The 16,796-nt window shown below is 47.8% G+C and overlaps 3 protein-coding genes across 6 annotated transcripts; 1 reads left to right on the forward strand and 2 right to left on the reverse strand.

Annotated features, from left to right (window-relative positions):
* Nucleotides 1–657: 657 nt before the first annotated feature.
* Nucleotides 658–3,386, reverse strand: LOC123114051 (mitotic-spindle organizing protein 1B). Of its 3 annotated transcripts, none has more exons than XM_044535410.1 (3): nucleotides 3,024–3,386; nucleotides 2,345–2,709; nucleotides 658–900 (listed from the first exon to the last, which is right to left on the reverse strand). In XM_044535410.1, exon 2 carries the CDS (start codon nucleotides 2,639–2,641, stop codon nucleotides 2,354–2,356), a length of 288 nt encoding a protein of 95 aa, XP_044391345.1. In that variant the 5' UTR covers nucleotides 2,642–2,709; nucleotides 3,024–3,386; the 3' UTR covers nucleotides 658–900; nucleotides 2,345–2,353. The 3 variants fall into 3 exon arrangements, with proteins under 3 accessions (XP_044391345.1, XP_044391346.1, XP_044391344.1); XM_044535411.1 differs by having other exon boundaries at nucleotides 658–903; XM_044535409.1 differs by lacking the exon at nucleotides 658–900 and having other exon boundaries at nucleotides 1,904–2,709.
* A 5,272-nt stretch (nucleotides 3,387–8,658) lies between these two features.
* LOC123114053 (pentatricopeptide repeat-containing protein At1g74850, chloroplastic) lies at nucleotides 8,659–13,513 on the reverse strand. Of its 2 annotated transcripts, none has more exons than XM_044535413.1 (5): nucleotides 11,909–13,513; nucleotides 11,383–11,798; nucleotides 10,195–10,509; nucleotides 9,998–10,105; nucleotides 8,659–9,504 (listed from the first exon to the last, which is right to left on the reverse strand). In XM_044535413.1, exons 1-5 carry the CDS (start codon nucleotides 13,358–13,360, stop codon nucleotides 9,156–9,158), a joined length of 2,640 nt encoding a protein of 879 aa, XP_044391348.1. In that variant the 5' UTR covers nucleotides 13,361–13,513; the 3' UTR covers nucleotides 8,659–9,155. The 2 variants fall into 2 exon arrangements, with proteins under 2 accessions (XP_044391348.1, XP_044391347.1); XM_044535412.1 differs by having other exon boundaries at nucleotides 8,659–9,519.
* LOC123114054 (methyltransferase N6AMT1) lies at nucleotides 13,498–16,146 on the forward strand. Its single transcript, XM_044535414.1, has 3 exons — nucleotides 13,498–13,719; nucleotides 13,802–13,967; nucleotides 15,060–16,146. The coding sequence occupies exons 2-3, from the start codon at nucleotides 13,869–13,871 to the stop codon at nucleotides 15,822–15,824; spliced, it is 864 nt and encodes a 287-aa protein (XP_044391349.1). The 5' UTR covers nucleotides 13,498–13,719; nucleotides 13,802–13,868; the 3' UTR covers nucleotides 15,825–16,146.
* Nucleotides 16,147–16,796: the final 650 nt, after the last annotated feature.

The raw sequence follows: 16,796 nt of genomic DNA on the forward strand, positions 1-16,796 counted from the left end.
TCATAAATTAGCTTGTAGACTCATCTTGTCTTGGAAAGCACTATGTTACAGTAACATATTATGTTACCACTTCTCATTAACACATGCCACATAAGCAAAAATTTCTCGGAGTGCACTATGTTACTTGCTAAGTTACTCCCACTATGACTAGCCTAAGAAGACGTGGCTCCAACAAAACGCTTGTACATTGGCTTACCCGCCTAACACTCGGTTAAGGCCGCGCTTGGGATGGTTGTAATTTAATATGGAGGTGTTTAATTTACACTTGTATTGTACTATAGAATACACCGTTGCAGGTACAGGTGCCCCTGCATGAACTAAGCAGCAGTAGAAAGAGTTCCCTCCATATTCATGCCAAGACGGCGCTAGTGTCATCAGCACATACAATGCCTGAAGACGAGTGAAGAAAACCGACAGCAACTGTTGAAGATGAGCAGGAGTAAAATTTGTGCCGTGGATTCTCAGCCTCAACAAGAGATGTCATCATTTTTCATAGCTTTTTGACTGTTATCCCGAAAACGGGAGCTCGATTCATGGCCACCAGGCCATGGCGTGTTCCTTTCAGATAAGCACGACACCATCGTCAACGAGAGGATAATCGACACAACACCAGATGTCCAGCTGATGCATACAGCGATGGGAGTATAAGACTGACCATGGATGAAGAGGTAGTGGCCATCATGATTACTACAGTGGTGTCCAAGTCAAGCAAAGAAAGATGCCAATTTACAGGAACTCAATGAGCCACAACTTTTTCTTGTGGAAACAGCATCGTGAGTGCATTCCAGAGCAAGATTTGTTTCCTCCTGACCAAAGCTCATCCGGCCCTTCCAGCAAGCCAAGTATCGGATTTGGTCCGACTTCGAATCGAGAATGTCAGTTGCATCCAGTCTTCAGTACCTGCTGAATGAGTGATGACAAGGTTACATAATCTGGAGAAAAGGTTATGGGATGGCATCCGGTAAAATCTAAGTCCTCTTGGATTTCAAGCACATGGAGACTATTATTGGATCGATTAAACCAATGAAATATGAGCTGGAAGGTAATATTGAGAATGCTGTAAAAAAACAGGTGGTACTTAAGTGGCTGCCCATTGATTGAAATTTCAGACAGGTAAGCTGCAGTATACCAGTACATTTTTTTGTTCTTGAAAATACAACTTCATTGGATACAGGACTACTGCTTGACTATTAGATTTATCCAACATCAGGAAACAAGACGAAAAATACGATGAGCAAACTTGAATAATACACCAGTGAGAAGCATGTGATGGATTTGTGAAGCAGTTTCACCTTTAATCCCAGAGTGATAAAGAAAACAATAACTTGATAAAGGGTGAACTCGAATGCTGTCCTTGAATTTGATGTATCCAGCAGTTGTTGGAACATCCGTGCATGTACCTCAACCAAACCAATGACAAAGAAGAGCTACTAACTAGGATGCCTCTAGTCTAGAACAAAGAACATTGACACAACAACCACTCTGCTCATGAGCACGGTCCCTGTAGTTAAAATGTCGAACTCACAATTCTACGATGGGCAGGCCAGCCCGCATACACTATTGGGGAGAGGCATAGGTTGACTTTGTAAAGTATTTGAAACCTCACAATAATGATGCAACCAAACCTTACAACCATTGGTGAGGAGCATAGGCCGGCTAACTGTGTAAAGTATTTCCATTTGCTTTCACCTTTGTTCAAGGACAATGAGCTAACTCGGTGATCATTTTACTACTGTATAAACATTAGTGATAAAGAAAAGAATAACATAACGAAGGGTAAGTTCAAATTCTCAGTCCTTGAATATAATGAATCTAGCAGCGATTGAAACACGTGTGCCTACACCACAACCAAACGAATGATAAAGAAGAGCTACTAATTGGGATGCCTTCAGAACAAGGGACATTGACATAACAACAATTCTACTCATGGGCATGTTTCGAGTCACTTAAACATGGAATTCACAATTATACAGGTGATCCAAATAAGTAGACTGTATTTCAAATTCGTCTCTGCAATCTTGAATTGGTGTCATAACGATATAGATAATTCCAATGAATGAATCCATGTGCAAGAATGTGGATAACAGAATTTGACAGATTCCATTGCATTATCAATATTGGGGATACACACCAGGAAGCGATTTCAGAAAACAGAAGAGAAAATCATTTGCTAGAGTGTGAGAGAGTTTGACACAGACCCCCTGGCATTATCAATCTTGAGAATACAAATCAGGAACCAGTTTCAGCATACAGGATGGAAGGCCTAGGTGCACACGTACAAGGCGATCAAGTGACAAGCGGTGTCATCTGGGAGGAAAAAGAAGAAGCGGTCGAGGGCACGAACCCTAGTAGCCTAGAGCTGGCGAAAGCCGGAGGGGAACAGCGAGGGAGCGGTCGGGGCCGCCACGACGTTGGAGGCGGGCGCGGTGGGGGTGGCGGGGGCCGGGGGAGCGGTGGAGGAGAGCTCGCGGACGAGGGCGGCGAGGGCCTCCGGGTTGGCGCCGCGGTCGCAGAGCGCCATGAGCAGCGAGAGGGTGTGGCGGTCGAGGCCGGTGTCGAGGATCTGGGACATCTGGAACGCCAGCTCCAGCGACTCCTTGGCCTGCCTCGCGGCGCCCCCCGCCGACTCCTCCATTCCCATCTTGGGCAGGCACGGTTCCGCTCTCCGGTAGCTGGATCTAAGTAGGAATTTTAAAAAGGGTGGTCCACCTACACAAAATTGACAACAAATATGACATGTGAACGTTCTAATAAATTTACCAGTAGCATGTAGATATAGGTCAATATGGTCTTGCAAACACACTAAAATTCTCAATTATACAAGTCTCAGTTTTGCATAAAAGAAGCCTACATTAGTACATACCTACCAGTTCTTCAACAATTCTAGTATAAGAAAAAAATTACAGTACATCCTCTCAGTCTTCGGTATGAATCATAACAGAACAGCGGAAAATGAATCGATCAACATGTAGGGTTTGAATCAGACACTGGGAAAATTGGGGAATGTTGATAGATAGCCGTACCTGTGTGCTGTGTTTAGTCGTGGGGCGGAGGGAGGGCCGGGTGGTAGCTGGTGGCCGCAGGCTGGCTGCTTGCTGTAGTGCAGGGCAGGGTGCACGGAACGCGCGGTCACGCCTGCACACCGCCGGACCGCCGAACAGGACCGGGCGGGTGGGTGCGGTGGAGCGCGCGGGCGCGGAAGCAGCGCGTGAGGAAGAGCGCGGCGGGGGCGGAGGCGGGGCACGGAGACAAGGGGAGGCGGCGACGGCGAGTGGGTGGCGAGGCACGGACCCCGGAGGCAGGCGGGAGGCGGCTGGCGGCTGGCGGCGACTTCAGATCGGGGGAGCCGGAGAGGGAGCAGAGGGGAACCAGGGATAGGGACGGGGACGGGGCGCCGGGAACATAGGCAGCCTGTTGGGCTTATTTTTTTCGTTCAGCCCATCTCCTCTATGGGCCGCAACCCACCCTGTAGATCAGCCCAGTGAAACAAAGCCTCGTTTCAGCTAGGAAATCGCATACACAGAAACAGAGGAGGCAAGTACTAGTGCGAATTTTCAGACAATCTACTCGTCGCCATGGCGACTAGGGTTTTCAGTACTCCGGCGGCGCTGCCGCCGTTGAGTTTTCTCGTACCTGTCCGGCACATGATCCGCGTCGGTATCCTAGTACCATCCTTGGGGCTGAAGAAGGGAACGGCTGGTCCGTCCGCCCGGCCTTTGGGCTTTGGCGGCGACGGAGCCGACGGTGGTGTCAGATCGCATGGGAGGTTTTTATCTATGTGGTGCTTTGATATTGGCTCCTCGGGTGTTTGGCATAAGTCATTGCCAAGCATGCCTCCATTGTCGGGAGGAAGAGGAGGGTTCAGGAGCGGAAGAGGCCGAGACCATGGAAGGAATCCATGTCGCTTTGGGTCTGATGCGCGAAGAAGGGAGGCTGCAGTGGATGCTCAAACTGCTGCTGCTGTCCCACCACTTCCGCCTACATATGTCCCACCAAGGGATAGGAAGAAAGGAAGGCTGGGGTCGTCTCCAGCGAAGAATGCTAAGGCAAGTAATTTGGAAAAATTGGCGGCCTCTCATGGGGAGGACCGCCGGGCTCAATGAATACCTTCTGCTGGAACTGTCGTGGGTTAGGCGACCCCGCGACAGTTCATGAGTTGCGCGACATCACGCGGGAGTGTGCGCCGACAGTGCTTTGTGTTGTGGAGACGCAGATAGCAAAGTACCGTGTGGAAGGTTTGGCAAGTACGCTAGGGTTTGATAACGCTTTTGGAGTTGGTAGTTCAGGCCGCAGTGGTGGCCTGTGTATCTATTGGAAAAATTCGGTCGATCTGACGTTAAGAAACTATTCGAAGTATCATATAGACATGACAGTAAAAGAGGTGGGCAATGATCCTTGGCGGCTTACCTGCTGGTATGGAGAAGCGAACAGAAGCCTCCGACATCTTACCTGGAACATGATGCGATTCCTTAAAGCTGACTCGGATATGCCTTGGGTTAATATTAGTGACTTCAATGAAGTCTTGCGTCGGGAAGAACAGATGGGGCCGAATGACAGAGATATGGGGCAAATTCAGGCATTCCGGGATGTTGATACCTGTGGGTTGACCGACCTGGGGTTTGTGGGATTGGATTGGACATTTGAGCGTAAGGTTCAAGGAGGACAGTACTGTCGTGTTAGACTTGACAGGGCCTTGGCCTCCACAGACTGGTGCACATTATTTCCTATGGCAAAGGTTAGACATCTTGTGGCCTCCCGGTCTGATCACTCCCCGATTTTACTAATGAATGACCCGGAAGCATCTAATGGGCAAGTTGCATTAGATAGGCCGTTCCGATATGAAGTGATGTGGGAACGACATGATGGTTTTGAGGCTGTAGTTGACAGCGCATGGGCAAGTAATGTATGTTCAAATACTGTTGATTTGGTGAAAAAGCTCAAGCAAATGGCAAGTACGCTTTGCTCCTGGAGCAAGAGCTCTTTTGGTTCGGTGCGAGCTGAACTTCGCAGGCTACGCAAAGAATTGGAGTCACTTCGATCCGCTGAGGGGAGGCTGGGCCCTTCACATTCCGAACTGAAACTCCAAGAAAGAATAGCTGAACTAAACTACCGCGAAGAAATTATGTGGCGTCAGCGTGCTCGGATTCAGTGGCTCCAAGAGGGAGATCGAAACACAAAATTCTTTCAGCATAAAGCAAACTCCCGGAGGAAGAAAAACAGAATTGAAAAGCTTCAAAGAGCAGATGGGTCAATGTGTGAGGACCCGGTGCAGTTAGAAGCAATGGCCACTGAATTTTACGAAACTCTGTTCAAGTCTGAAGGTACTATAGGGATAGAGGAGGTTTTATCACATGTTCCTTGTCGTGTAACACCTGATATGAATCAGATTTTGCTTGCTACTTATACGGAGAAGGAAATAAAAGAGGCGCTCTTTCAGATGTTTCCTACAAAGGCCCCGGGGCCAGATGGGTTTCCCGCCCATTTTTTCCAGAAGAATTGGCATATTTGTGGTCCAGAAGTGACCAAGATAGTGCTGCTTATGTTAAATGGAGATGATAATCCGATAGAGATCAACAAGACGTTCATTGTTCTTATCCCCAAGGTATCAAACCCAACATCTCTCTCGCAATATCAACCGATTAGCTTGTGCAATGTGATATACAAAATTGTGTCCAAGGTACTAGCTAACAGGTTGAAGAAAATTTTGCCGGATATTGTCTCCGAGGAACAGTCAGCATTTGTCCCTGGTCGTCTTATCACGGATAACATTATCTGTGCTTATGAATGTCTTCATTTCATGAAAACAAAAAGGAGCAAGTTAAATTCCCATTGTGCACTGAAGCTAGATATGATGAAGGCGTATGATCGAGTAGAGTGGCGGTATCTTGATGCCATCATGAGAAAAATTGGTTTGGCCCCACGCTTTGTTCAGCTTGTGATGAATGGTGTTACATCTGTAACCTATTCTATCTTGTTTAATGGAGGAGCATCAAAGGAATTTAAACCCTCACGGGGGATTAGGCAAGGAGATCCGATATCACCATACTTATTCTTACTAGCTGTAGAGGGGCTCTCATGCTTGCTGAAACGAGATGAAGTAGTTTCAGCCGGAATAAAAGTGGCACCGGATGCACCTCTTGTTAATCATCTTCTTTTTGCAGACGATAGTATCCTGTTTATGAAGGCCACGGTAGATGGAGCAAATTGGGTGCAGAACTCGGTAAGGAGATATTGTGATGCATCGGGACAAAGGGTCAATTTGGCTAAGTCCTCCATTTATTTTGGAAAAGGGTGCCCAGAGGATAGGAGATTGGTGATAAAGCAAATACTCCAAGTTGAGAAAGAATCTCTCAATGAGAAATACTTGGGTTTACCCGCAGATGTTGGGAGACAGAAAAATGGTGTTTTTGGATATTTGAAAGATAGGGTGTGGAAGCGCGTGCAGGGATGGATTGAGAAAACCCTTGCTACTGCAGGCAAAGAAATTCTGATTAAGTCCGTTGCGCAATCAGTACCGACATATTCGATGTCATGTTTCAGGCTCCCAAGAGGATTGTGCCAACATATTACTTCGCTAATTAGAAATTTTTGGTGGGGAAGCAAGAAGGGAGAAAGGAAAAATGCTTGGGTTTCCTGGGATGAAATATCAATGCCGAAATACATGGGAGGCCTAGGATTCCGCGATATGGAGATCTTCAACCTATGTTTACTTGCTAAGCAGGCGTGGCGAGTGCTCCAGAATCCTAACTCGCTTAGTGCCCGCATCCTGAAGGCAAAGTACTTTCCTCAAAGCTCATTCTTGTCGGCTGAACTAGGGGGATCACCCTCACAGGTATGGCGAGGCATATGTGATGGAAGAGATATCCTTATTCAGGGACTTATAAAGCGCATTGGAGACGGAACGTCCACACGGATTATGGAAGATAACTGGATCCCACGTGATCATTTGCTGCAGCCTGTGTGTATGCAAGCAAGAAAACCACCTGAGTTTGTGTCGGAGTTAATGGTGGAGGCCACTCGCAGCCGGGACCTTGATAGATTACGTGCAAACTTCCTTCCCATGGATGTTGAAGCTATACGATGCATTCCGATCAGCCATATGCAGCAGCCAGATTTCTGGGCTTGGCACTTTGAGAAACATGGACAGTTTTCAGTCTGATCTGCTTATAGAATGATTATGGAAAAGAAGTGGAAGCGTGAAGCATGGATAGATAAGGCGCCACAAACCTCTAATAGAGAAGAAGAGCAAGCAGGTTGGAAGAGGCTCTGGGGTGTGCTATTGCCACCGAAACTGAAGATGTTTGCCTGGAGACTTGCACGTTCGTCTATACCTACAGGCAAGGTAAGGCATCATCGCCATATGGCAACTACAGCAGCTTGTGTGTTCTGCGGCGCGGCAATTGATACTTGGAGGCATTCTCTCCTAGACTGTAATATGGCCCGAGCAGTCTGGGCTATTTCTGATCAGGAGTTGTACTCGTCCATCGTCATAGACGAAACACCGGATGCTAAGCTATGGCTCTTTGAGCTGAGCAGAAATTTGGAGCCGAAAATTTTTGCACGGACGCTGGTGATTATGTGGGCAGTTTGGTGGGCAAGAAGAAGGGCGATCCATGAGGAGGAATTTCAAGCTCCATTGTCTACGCATGCATTTGTCACAAGGTTTATGGCTGACGTAGTAGATGCACGAATAAGGAATCGTCAGTTGAAAAAGGCCGGAGGAAGAATCCTTGTTCCTTCAATTTGCTGGACACCTCCTGCTACGGGCGTAGCCAAGATACATGCCGATGGTGGATTATCTAAAGATCGGCAAGTGGGAGCAGCAGCAGCTGTATGCCGCAACGACCAAGGCATCTTTCAAGGTGCTTTGGCTGTGGTGCAAGCTGGAATGACTGATCCTGAAGCCCTCGAAGCACAATCAATATGTGAAGCTATGGCTTTGGCTGCTGACCTACAGGTTTCTAGAGTGCTTATAATATCAGACTGCTTAAGTGTCATCAAAAACATTAACTCAGGCAACAGAATGACAGCTTATGGTGCTATCCTGAAAGAAGTAGATAGGCGGAAAGATAGCTTTCAGATGGTCAGTTTCGACCACGAACGACTAGAGTCAAATAGGGACGCTCACGCTCTAGCTAAATATGCAGCCTCCCTGCATGGGGGTAGACATGTCCGGTTCACAGAGCCTCCGGACCCGTTTTGTATCCCTATAAACATTAATATGCAATAAAGCTCTCCCGTTCCCTCAAAAAAAAAAACTAGGAAATCGCATCATCAAAAAAAAAAAACTAGGAAATCGCAAGGATGGTCCCACATGCCAGTGACACACATTTTCTCAAAACAAAAAACATGGCAATGACACACGCTCCCCTAACCTTCATTGCCCCTAAAAAGACCTATATCTTCAACCTCTTTAACTTCTTTTTTTACCTTTTTAGGGGATTCATCATTTTAAACTCACATATGTGACATGACATGTAGTAAATACTCCATCATTCTCACTTCATGCACATGTAATACACTAATACTCCCTCCGTTCTAAATTACTCGTCGCTGAAATGGATGTATCTAGAACTAAAATACATCTAGATACATCCATACGTGCGACAAGTAATTCGGAACGGAGGGAGTAGAATACAAGAATCTGAGCTAGGTGCATTGCAAAGAAAAAAAAACAAAAAGATTTACCAAAATTGTCTAAATAAACGTGTATTACAAGATGTTTAAACTCTTAAACACCAGCACTCCAGCAGCTTACATACAACAGTTATCATGCAGTTCTACATGACTCCTAGCGTCTATAGAGGAAATGAGCCAACTATTGCTAGCAACAAACGTGCGTAATCTGGTCCTACCTACAGAGCGCTAAAATCCTGAGATGAACCTGAATTCCTGCACTGTCCAAGGTGGCAGGAGCTCTTGCAAGTAGAGCTGTTCTGGGCAAGATGCGCAAAATTCTCAGCAGCAGCAGCAGCAGCACCCACCGGGTATCACCGAAGCAAGGAAGCCGCTGCAAAAGCGTGGTATGGTCAGTTCTTGTCGCGCGGCGTGAAGATCTGAACAGACTGGATGCCCAAACCCCAAAACTGCTATTCTGCGCCTCGTCTTCCCCTTGGCTCAAAACCAGATAGTACCGTATCTGCAACCCTGGGAGCTCACAGCGCGAGGAGTTCCGACTCCTTTTCTTCTTCTTCTACCAACGATTCAGCAGTGGAATGGGCATGGGCCGAGCCGTTCTCCACCTGGGGCTCCCGGGTGTACACCTTCGAGCCAGGGGACGGCAGGCGGGAGTCCGTCATGTGGACGAAGCCGGGGACGGCCGCGCCGTTCGAGGAATCTATGGCCGCCTGCAGCTTTTTCAGCTGGGACTTCAGGCATATGACTCGCCCCTTGTTCCATTTTGGGTAATGGAACGATGCCGACAGCGTGTCGTTGAGAAAGGAGTACACGACTTTTGAGATCGGCAGTCCTCTTGTGACGGTGCTTTTCTCCATTTCCCCCCTCCTGGAAGTCAAAACGCTGTCAGACCAAAGTAGAACAAGAGAAAAGTATTGTTACAAAAGGTTAATTATTTCAACATTCCAAAAAAAGGTTAATTATTTCTGTGAAAATTTAATCATGGGATAATTATCTATAAGGATGTCGAATGATTCCTACAAAGGGACTTTGCTCTGCGGAAATGATATAGTATAATCTATTGAAGCAGCTTAAAATCAACTTCTATTTTTTTGCGAACATTTTCTTCTGGGAGTGCTTCTATTCTGTGGAATATGTTTACAGTTCTTTTTTTTTTGGCTGCAGCCCTACATTCAAGTAGAACTAACACTGGACTGCTAATAGAAAGCATGGTCACAGCAGCTTATGATCAACTTCCTTTTTGCGAGCACATCGATCAATAAACCAATTCCAGAGAAATTAGAGAATAAATAAAGATACCATAATATAGAAACAGAACACGACAATAGGAAAGGAACATTGACTTAGCCAGAAAGCTTACAATACAACAACAGAGGCCAGTTGGGGAAGGTCTTTCTCTCTTTTTAGTCTGGTGTAAAGTTTATTGAGCCATACTGACACAGCCACTAATGCCCCACCAACGGACATCCTGAAATGTAAACAAACCTAGTAAAGACTGCTGACAAATATAAAACTGAACCAGTAAATGAAAAGGCTGCAATTAGAAAATTACATTACCTATGTACATCTAGAGACCAGACCAGCTTGGTGTCACGGGATAATTCAGGGAAGAGCCCATAACTTACTGCATGATCTAGAACCCTTGCAGCCCGAGCCTTTTGGCCGAACCACCAAAGCACGTCAAGGAGAGAATTAAAAAATCGTAAGCTGTAGTCACATCCTTCCAAGTTACTGCTGTCAAGGACGTATTCAACCATTTGCCAATTGGAGCTATTATCGTACTCCCCTTTTATCATGGAAGCAATGACTTGATGTGTATTACTAGCACGATTTGCTTTCATTTCTTCCAGCAGATCATAAGCATCAGCCCACCTGTAAACATAAATCGATTACAGTGCAGTAATATCACATTAGAAGCATTTTAAGAAAAACTGTAAGCTGAAAAAGAACTAAAGAAAAGATAAATCGCAGGTCACTTCTGGCTATATATTATGTCGATTTAAGCTGCAACAAACACAAGTATGCATGCACCAAATCATTTTACTTCTGGCTATGTATTATGTCAATGTTGCCAGTATTATGCAGGTCATACCTAGGTCAGTAGACCCAAACGATTTAAGCATGATAAATACCAGAAATAGCACACACAAGGAAACAGGGAAGAAATCCCAGCCCAAATCATTATGGAAACGCAAGGGCATGATCACATAATAACTCTGGAGTCAAACCCATCAAAGACCATAATTAAAACATGTGGTTTCTAGAAGTTAAACCAATACTTTAAAGAACAATACAATTTCTGAAAATGCAAGTAAGAATGTAAAAACTCCAAGCAACAAATACCATAGTACAGAATGACATGCATATGCCATATCATATTAACTGAAAGAACAGACGAGCAACATATGGTTGTTTGGATTTATGTTCCCTTGCTAGTTCAAACTTTGATTAGCAATCTTAAAATAAAATAAAAAGATGACCGGTCTCTAACTGAAGGTCCAGAGTTTGTAAATCTCTTGTCCTATTGCTCAGTGAGCTAGTCTGCTTGTTTAGAGGCAGTAAGTTGATGGCCAGCTTTGTGATTTATCTAACTGAAGATCCAAAGTTTGTACATCTTTTAACAGAAATAGTAAAGCATGATTGACACAGATTTCGTTTCAATGTTTGCATTTGAACAGTCAGCAATGTTCAGGAGCACAGAAGTTTGACAGATTGTAAAGGCGAATAGTTCTGTTTGACCAATACCTGTCGTTCCTTGCATATAGTGACAACATCATGCAATAAGCAATAATGCTAGGCACAGTCATGTTGGATCTGATCTCTTCAAACTGCTCTTTGCTCTCATCTATAACACCTGCTATGCAGTAGGCATTGAGTACCCCCTCAAGGGAGCGTTCATCAGGGTTAAACCTAGACTTGCGCATCTCCATGTATGCCTTCACTGCGTCATCCAACTGTGAACCCTGGCAGTACGCTTCGATGAGGGCATCATATGAATCTTTGCTTTTCTGAATGCCAGCACTGTTGGTCATCCGAGAAAAGACGGACTCAGCCTCCCGGAAGAGCCCGCCCTTGGCAAACACATTTGCAAGAGAATTGTAGGTCTCTATCGTTGGCAAGCTACCGATTTCAGTCATCATGTTGAATGCAACATAGGCCTCCTGAATACCAAAAGAGAGTATCAAGGAAATATTAGATTTGCATCACAAAAGGGTTATCTTAAAAGTGAGTCATATATTATACTACAGCAGTATTTGGTTCGTAGACTGACCTCATACATAGCTGCGTGACCAAGGGCTTCAATTAGGCCAGTGTAGGCCTTTGCAGTAGGCACCATTCCTTCTTTGGTTATATAGTCAAGAACTTCTCTTGCATCCTCATGGAGACCACCCTGACCACACGCAGCCAAGACACCTTCACAGGTCTCCATGTCAGGTTCTATCCCCGTACGAAGCATATCATGGAAGAGCTCCACCACCTCCTTGAAAAAACCGCCATCACCGAATACATTGAAGAGCACATTGTAGGTGGCCGTGTCTGGAGGTACAGCCGTTCTCATCTCACGGAAGAGCTCACGCACGCCATCGAACCTCCCCTGTTTTCCATACTGATCGAGCAGGACACGGTATGTCGCAGCCGTGGGCGCACAGCCATCAGCCTGCATTTGCCGCAGCACGGCCACAGCTTCAGCGGTGGCACCAATCCGGGTGTGAGCCTCCATGAGCCCGAGATACGCGGAGGGGTCCGGCGTGTGCCCTGTGTCCGCCATCTCGCGGAACAGCTCGGCGACACGGGAGAGGTCGCCGGCATTGGCAAAGGCATCCACGATGTAGCGGTAGGACGCGGTGTCCGGAATAATGCCGGCCTCAAGCATGGTGCGCAGCAGCATCTCGGACTGGTCGCTGAGGGCGCGCACGGCGGCAGCGGCGAGGAGCGTGTTGTAGGTGGTGAGGTCGGGGCGCACGGCCGGGGAAGGGTCGTGGCGCATCTCGGCGAAGAGGCCGAGGAGCATGTCGAAGGGGACGGGCGGGTCGGCGGCGCGGGCGCAGGCGGCGAGCACGGTGTTGTAGGTGGCGGCGGTGGGGGCGACCCCCTGGGCCTTCATCTGGTCGAGCAGGGCGCGGGCGTCGTCGTGCAGCGCGTTGCGGGCGTAGGCGGCGATGAGGGAGGTGTAGGAGAGCGCGGTGCGGGCGTCGGCGGGGAGGTCCTGGAAGACCTCGAGGCACTTGTCGAGGAGGGCCGGGCCCTGGCGGCCGAGCACGCCGATGACGATGGCGTGGATGTGCTCGTCGGGGCGGCACCAGGACTGGCGCTGCATGTACTTGAAGAGGCGCACGGAGCGCTGCCAGTCGCCGCGGCGGGAGAACTCGCGGTACACCGCCGCGAAGTCCTGCAGCGTCAGCCGGTGCTTGGCCGTCTCGAGGCACCGCGCGATGGAGCCCCGCGGCGCCAGGTTGCTCAGCCGGTCGATCAGCGAGTCCACCTCGTACGAGTACCTGCCCCGCTCCCCCGCCCCCGCCGCCGCCGGGGCGGCCTCCTCCTTGGGCGTGGTCGTCAGCTGGCCCCGCGCCCGCGCCAGCACCGCCAGCCTGCCCCCGCCCCCGCCCCCGCCGCGGCTCCTCGGGCGGCACCAGCTCCTGGCGGCCACCGGGCGGAGCGGGTGGTCGTAGTGGTAGGAGTAGGACGACGAGGAGGCGACGGTGGTGGTGGAGACGAGCGCCATGCGGCGGCGGCCGGCGAGGGGGAGTGGGGGTTTTGGATTTCACCACTGGGGAGAGATTTTTCCGCTCGCTTCCGAAGTGGATAGACTCCACTCAGCTCGGGAGTTGGGAGGAGGAAGAGAGTCCGACCCGTGAGGGAAACAGGCTGAGCCCAACCCGTCCCGTTCCGTTCCCCACGAGGCCTCCCTGGACCAGATTAGAAGTCCAGAACAGAAGCAGCAGCAGCCGCAGCAGCAGCCATGGCGGCCGCCCCCATCCCCCCTCCCATCGCCGCCGCCGCCGCCGCCGCCCGCCGCCTCTAAATCCGTCCCCTTCCTCTCCCGGCCGCTCCCTCCGGCTCCAGCGCTGCTCCTCCGGCCAGGTTCGGTTCCCCCCGCCCCCCTTTGCGCTTTGGAGGTTTCCAGATACGTTTCTGATCGCGCGATTTCGTGCTCGCGCTGCAGGGTCCGGCGGTCTTGATCCTGCCGCGGGGGTGTCTTCCTCGTCTGTCGCGGGTCTGGTTGTTGCTCCATGTCGGCGGGCGACGGCGCGGCGGTGTCGGCCGTCGAGGGGAAGCTCGCGGAGCTCTCCACCAGCTGCGACCTCAGGACCCTCCCCAAGAGGGGCAAGGTCAGCCCGCCCTTCTCACCCTCCCGCCTTGCTTTATTTTCCTTACTAGGATTAGGATCGGCCTCTGCTCGATCTCCGGCGGGAGGCAGCCGATGAGTACTATGAATCCGGTAGGCGCGGGTGGGTGGGTGGGTGTCGATGACATCGAACCCCGCGTGAGCATTACCCAGACGATCGAGCTGGTGAACTTGAATGCGGTCTCAGAATCTCTCAACTGTTAAAGTCTATCGTGTGTGGGAATCATCTTCAGATTCTTCTTTGTTTAAGAAAATAAGGAAATTGGGTGATACTGTACTAGTACCGTGTTGTATTATGCTGTGGAATCTAGTAGTTTGCTGTAGGAATATTTGCTAAATCCAGCAAGCCTTTTTTGCTCTTATGCCTACAAGATGTTGTTAGATAAATGTGGTATTCACAGGTGGATTTTGTTCTAGTGCTCCCCAAAAGCACCTCAGATAGTTTGCCTTGTTGTGATAGCCTACCCAGTCCAGTTGGAACTCTTATTTCCCAACATCACACTTATCTTATATGTACCCTTACCCTAGCTGACCCTGATACTGGCCCCATTGCCAATGAGTTGTACTGGAACCATCAAATGTTTCTCTTCTTGGTTTTCAGTGCACTTCATTCCTTTGTCGTGTATCTCACCTATGTTTTATCCTGTTTGCTTCCCCTCTCATCAATCTGGACTTGCCAATGAAATTTCTTTAGCAAATTTATTTATTGTGCCATAGTAGAGGGATGTGGGGATTTATTGTAGGGTAACAAATATTGTCCCGGAGATATTTGAAGTATGTGTTGTTAACTTTGGATGAGCATGATGTTAACTTTGGATGTTAGAGTAAACATGAGCATCCCAAGGCGTCTCTTCAGTTTATAAGGCAATAAAATATATTTCTTGATAAACAGGCCTTAAAGTAAGGCATCCCTCTACAAAAGATCTATTTTGTACTTTTTCTGTCATAGAGTTCTCCCCATTCTTCTAATGATTGAACATTCTTTCAAAAGATTTTAAATTAAAGTACATACCAGTATTTCTTTCAGATAATGTGTTGGCTAGTATTTGATGCTAATCTTGCTTCTTTTTTTCAGTCTGCATCAGCAAGGACATTGAACACTGCCCAGATTCAGCTTGTTGCAAGCCATCCGGAAGTGTATGAACCATGTGATGATTCCTTTGCTCTTGTTGATGCACTGCTCTCTGACAAGGCTCAACTTCTGACGCTACAGCCGAGTTTATGCATGGAGGTAGGATGTGGCAGTGGTTATGTCATCACTTCTCTAGCCATCATGCTCAGGCAATTAGGCTCTGGGACCCAGTACCTAGCAACAGACATCAACCAACACGCCGTGGAGACAACTCAAGCAACACTTGAAGCCCATGGTGTTCATGCAGATGTTATTGCTACAGATATTGTGTCAGGTCTTGAGAAACGTCTGGCTGGTATGGTTGATGTGGTTGTTGTGAACCCTCCTTATGTGCCAACACCAGAGGAAGAAATCGGGATGAAGGGCATTGCTTCATCTTGGGCTGGAGGGTTGAATGGGCGCCAAGTGATCGACCGGATTCTTCCTGCTGTGCGCGAGCTGCTGTCAGAAAAAGGATGTCTCTACATGATTGCCCTTGAAGATAATGATCCTTTGGGCATATGCCATTTGATGAATGAGAAGGGGTTTGCATCGCGTGTTCTGTTGAAGAGGTGTACTGACGAGGAGAGCCTTTATGTTCTCAAGTTCTGGCAAGATGCTGCTGCTGGCGCAAATGCTTCTCAATCCGGCAGATCTCCACGCGCCGAGTCGTGGCTTTCGCAATTGCCTTTCAAATCCTTTTGGCATAAGAACACTGGCAGTTCTTGACATCATCAGTTTGGGCCTTCCCATCATGAAATATATCGAAGCAAGGAAACCTTTGCAAAATTCATATGGCGGTAATGTGTAAAAGTGTCTGAATGAGGTGTTGAGTTCAGACCTGCCTGTCCTTTGAGAACACGAACCAGACTGACATTGTGAACTTAGCTGTGATCCAGTGAGCAATCAAACCAATCGTAGTCGCAATATACCAAACTTTCCCGTGTCGGTAAAACAGCTGTCTTATTATGTTGGCATGATGCGTGTTAGTGTGTATATGTGCTATAATGAATCTATTGCCTTCCTGAATGTGACATACGCTGTTAAATTATGCCTTCGTCTTGCAGAGAGAAATTCTGCCCAACTTCTGAATCTGTGCAAAATTAGCTACTCCCTCCAGTCCATATTAATTGACGCTCCTTTAGTTGTGATTGGAGGGAGTACAAAAATTTGATGTCTGTTTAGTACCATGGTATGCTTGCTCTCCTGTATACCCAGGAAGATGCATCTGGGTTTGTTCTCAGGTCGCGTCGTTTGTTTTGAGATATTTTATTGACGTAATTAGTGGAGAATTTTACGAGCTTGGATCGGATGCACTGTCGCGTCTAGAATGCAGGTTCGAACCGATGTAGTGGACTTGGGAGGAGTTTGAATCTGCCATGAGCTTTCCTGTTGCGAGTGAGTACCAATTTTTGATCAGATCATATTTGCTAGTAAACCTGATCGAACACAGAAACTTCAGCAAGGAGGAAATGGCCGAGTTACAACAAAATGACTAAATACAGTTGCAACAAAGCCATAAGGATTTTCAAGAATTTTTATTTTCTTGCATAGCCGGTACAAAACAGAACAAATTATGCTGGAGATCAAGTTAATTTTAGCAGACTTGGAACCTCTCATTTAAAAAAGATGCGATTCTGTCGTCCACTCATCCTTCGTCAAACATTACATATTTTCCCCTCCTCTTTCTTTTTTGATTTT

This window comes from Triticum aestivum, chromosome 5B (assembly GCF_018294505.1).
Source record: "Triticum aestivum cultivar Chinese Spring chromosome 5B, IWGSC CS RefSeq v2.1, whole genome shotgun sequence".
NCBI lineage: Eukaryota > Viridiplantae > Streptophyta > Magnoliopsida > Poales > Poaceae > Triticum > Triticum aestivum.

Bases quoted from the DNA above. Each gene is read 5' to 3' on its own strand.
- LOC123114051 (XM_044535410.1), bottom strand. From the start codon at position 2,641: ATGGGAATGGAGGAGTCGGCGGGGGGCGCCGCGAGGCAGGCCAAGGAG.
- LOC123114053 (XM_044535412.1), bottom strand. From the start codon at position 13,360: ATGGCGCTCGTCTCCACCACCACCGTCGCCTCCTCGTCGTCCTACTCC. The intron at 10,106-10,194 runs GTAATGTAATTT...TTTACATTTCAG, and splicing joins TGGTCTCTAGATGTACATAG to GATGTCCGTTGGTGGGGCAT. The intron at 9,520-9,997 runs GTAAGCTTTCTG...TTGGTCTGACAG, and splicing joins CTGGCCTCTGTTGTTGTATT to CGTTTTGACTTCCAGGAGGG.
- LOC123114054 (XM_044535414.1), top strand. From the start codon at position 13,869: ATGTCGGCGGGCGACGGCGCGGCGGTGTCGGCCGTCGAGGGGAAGCTC. The intron at 13,968-15,059 runs GTCAGCCCGCCC...TCTTTTTTTCAG, and splicing joins CCCTCCCCAAGAGGGGCAAG to TCTGCATCAGCAAGGACATT.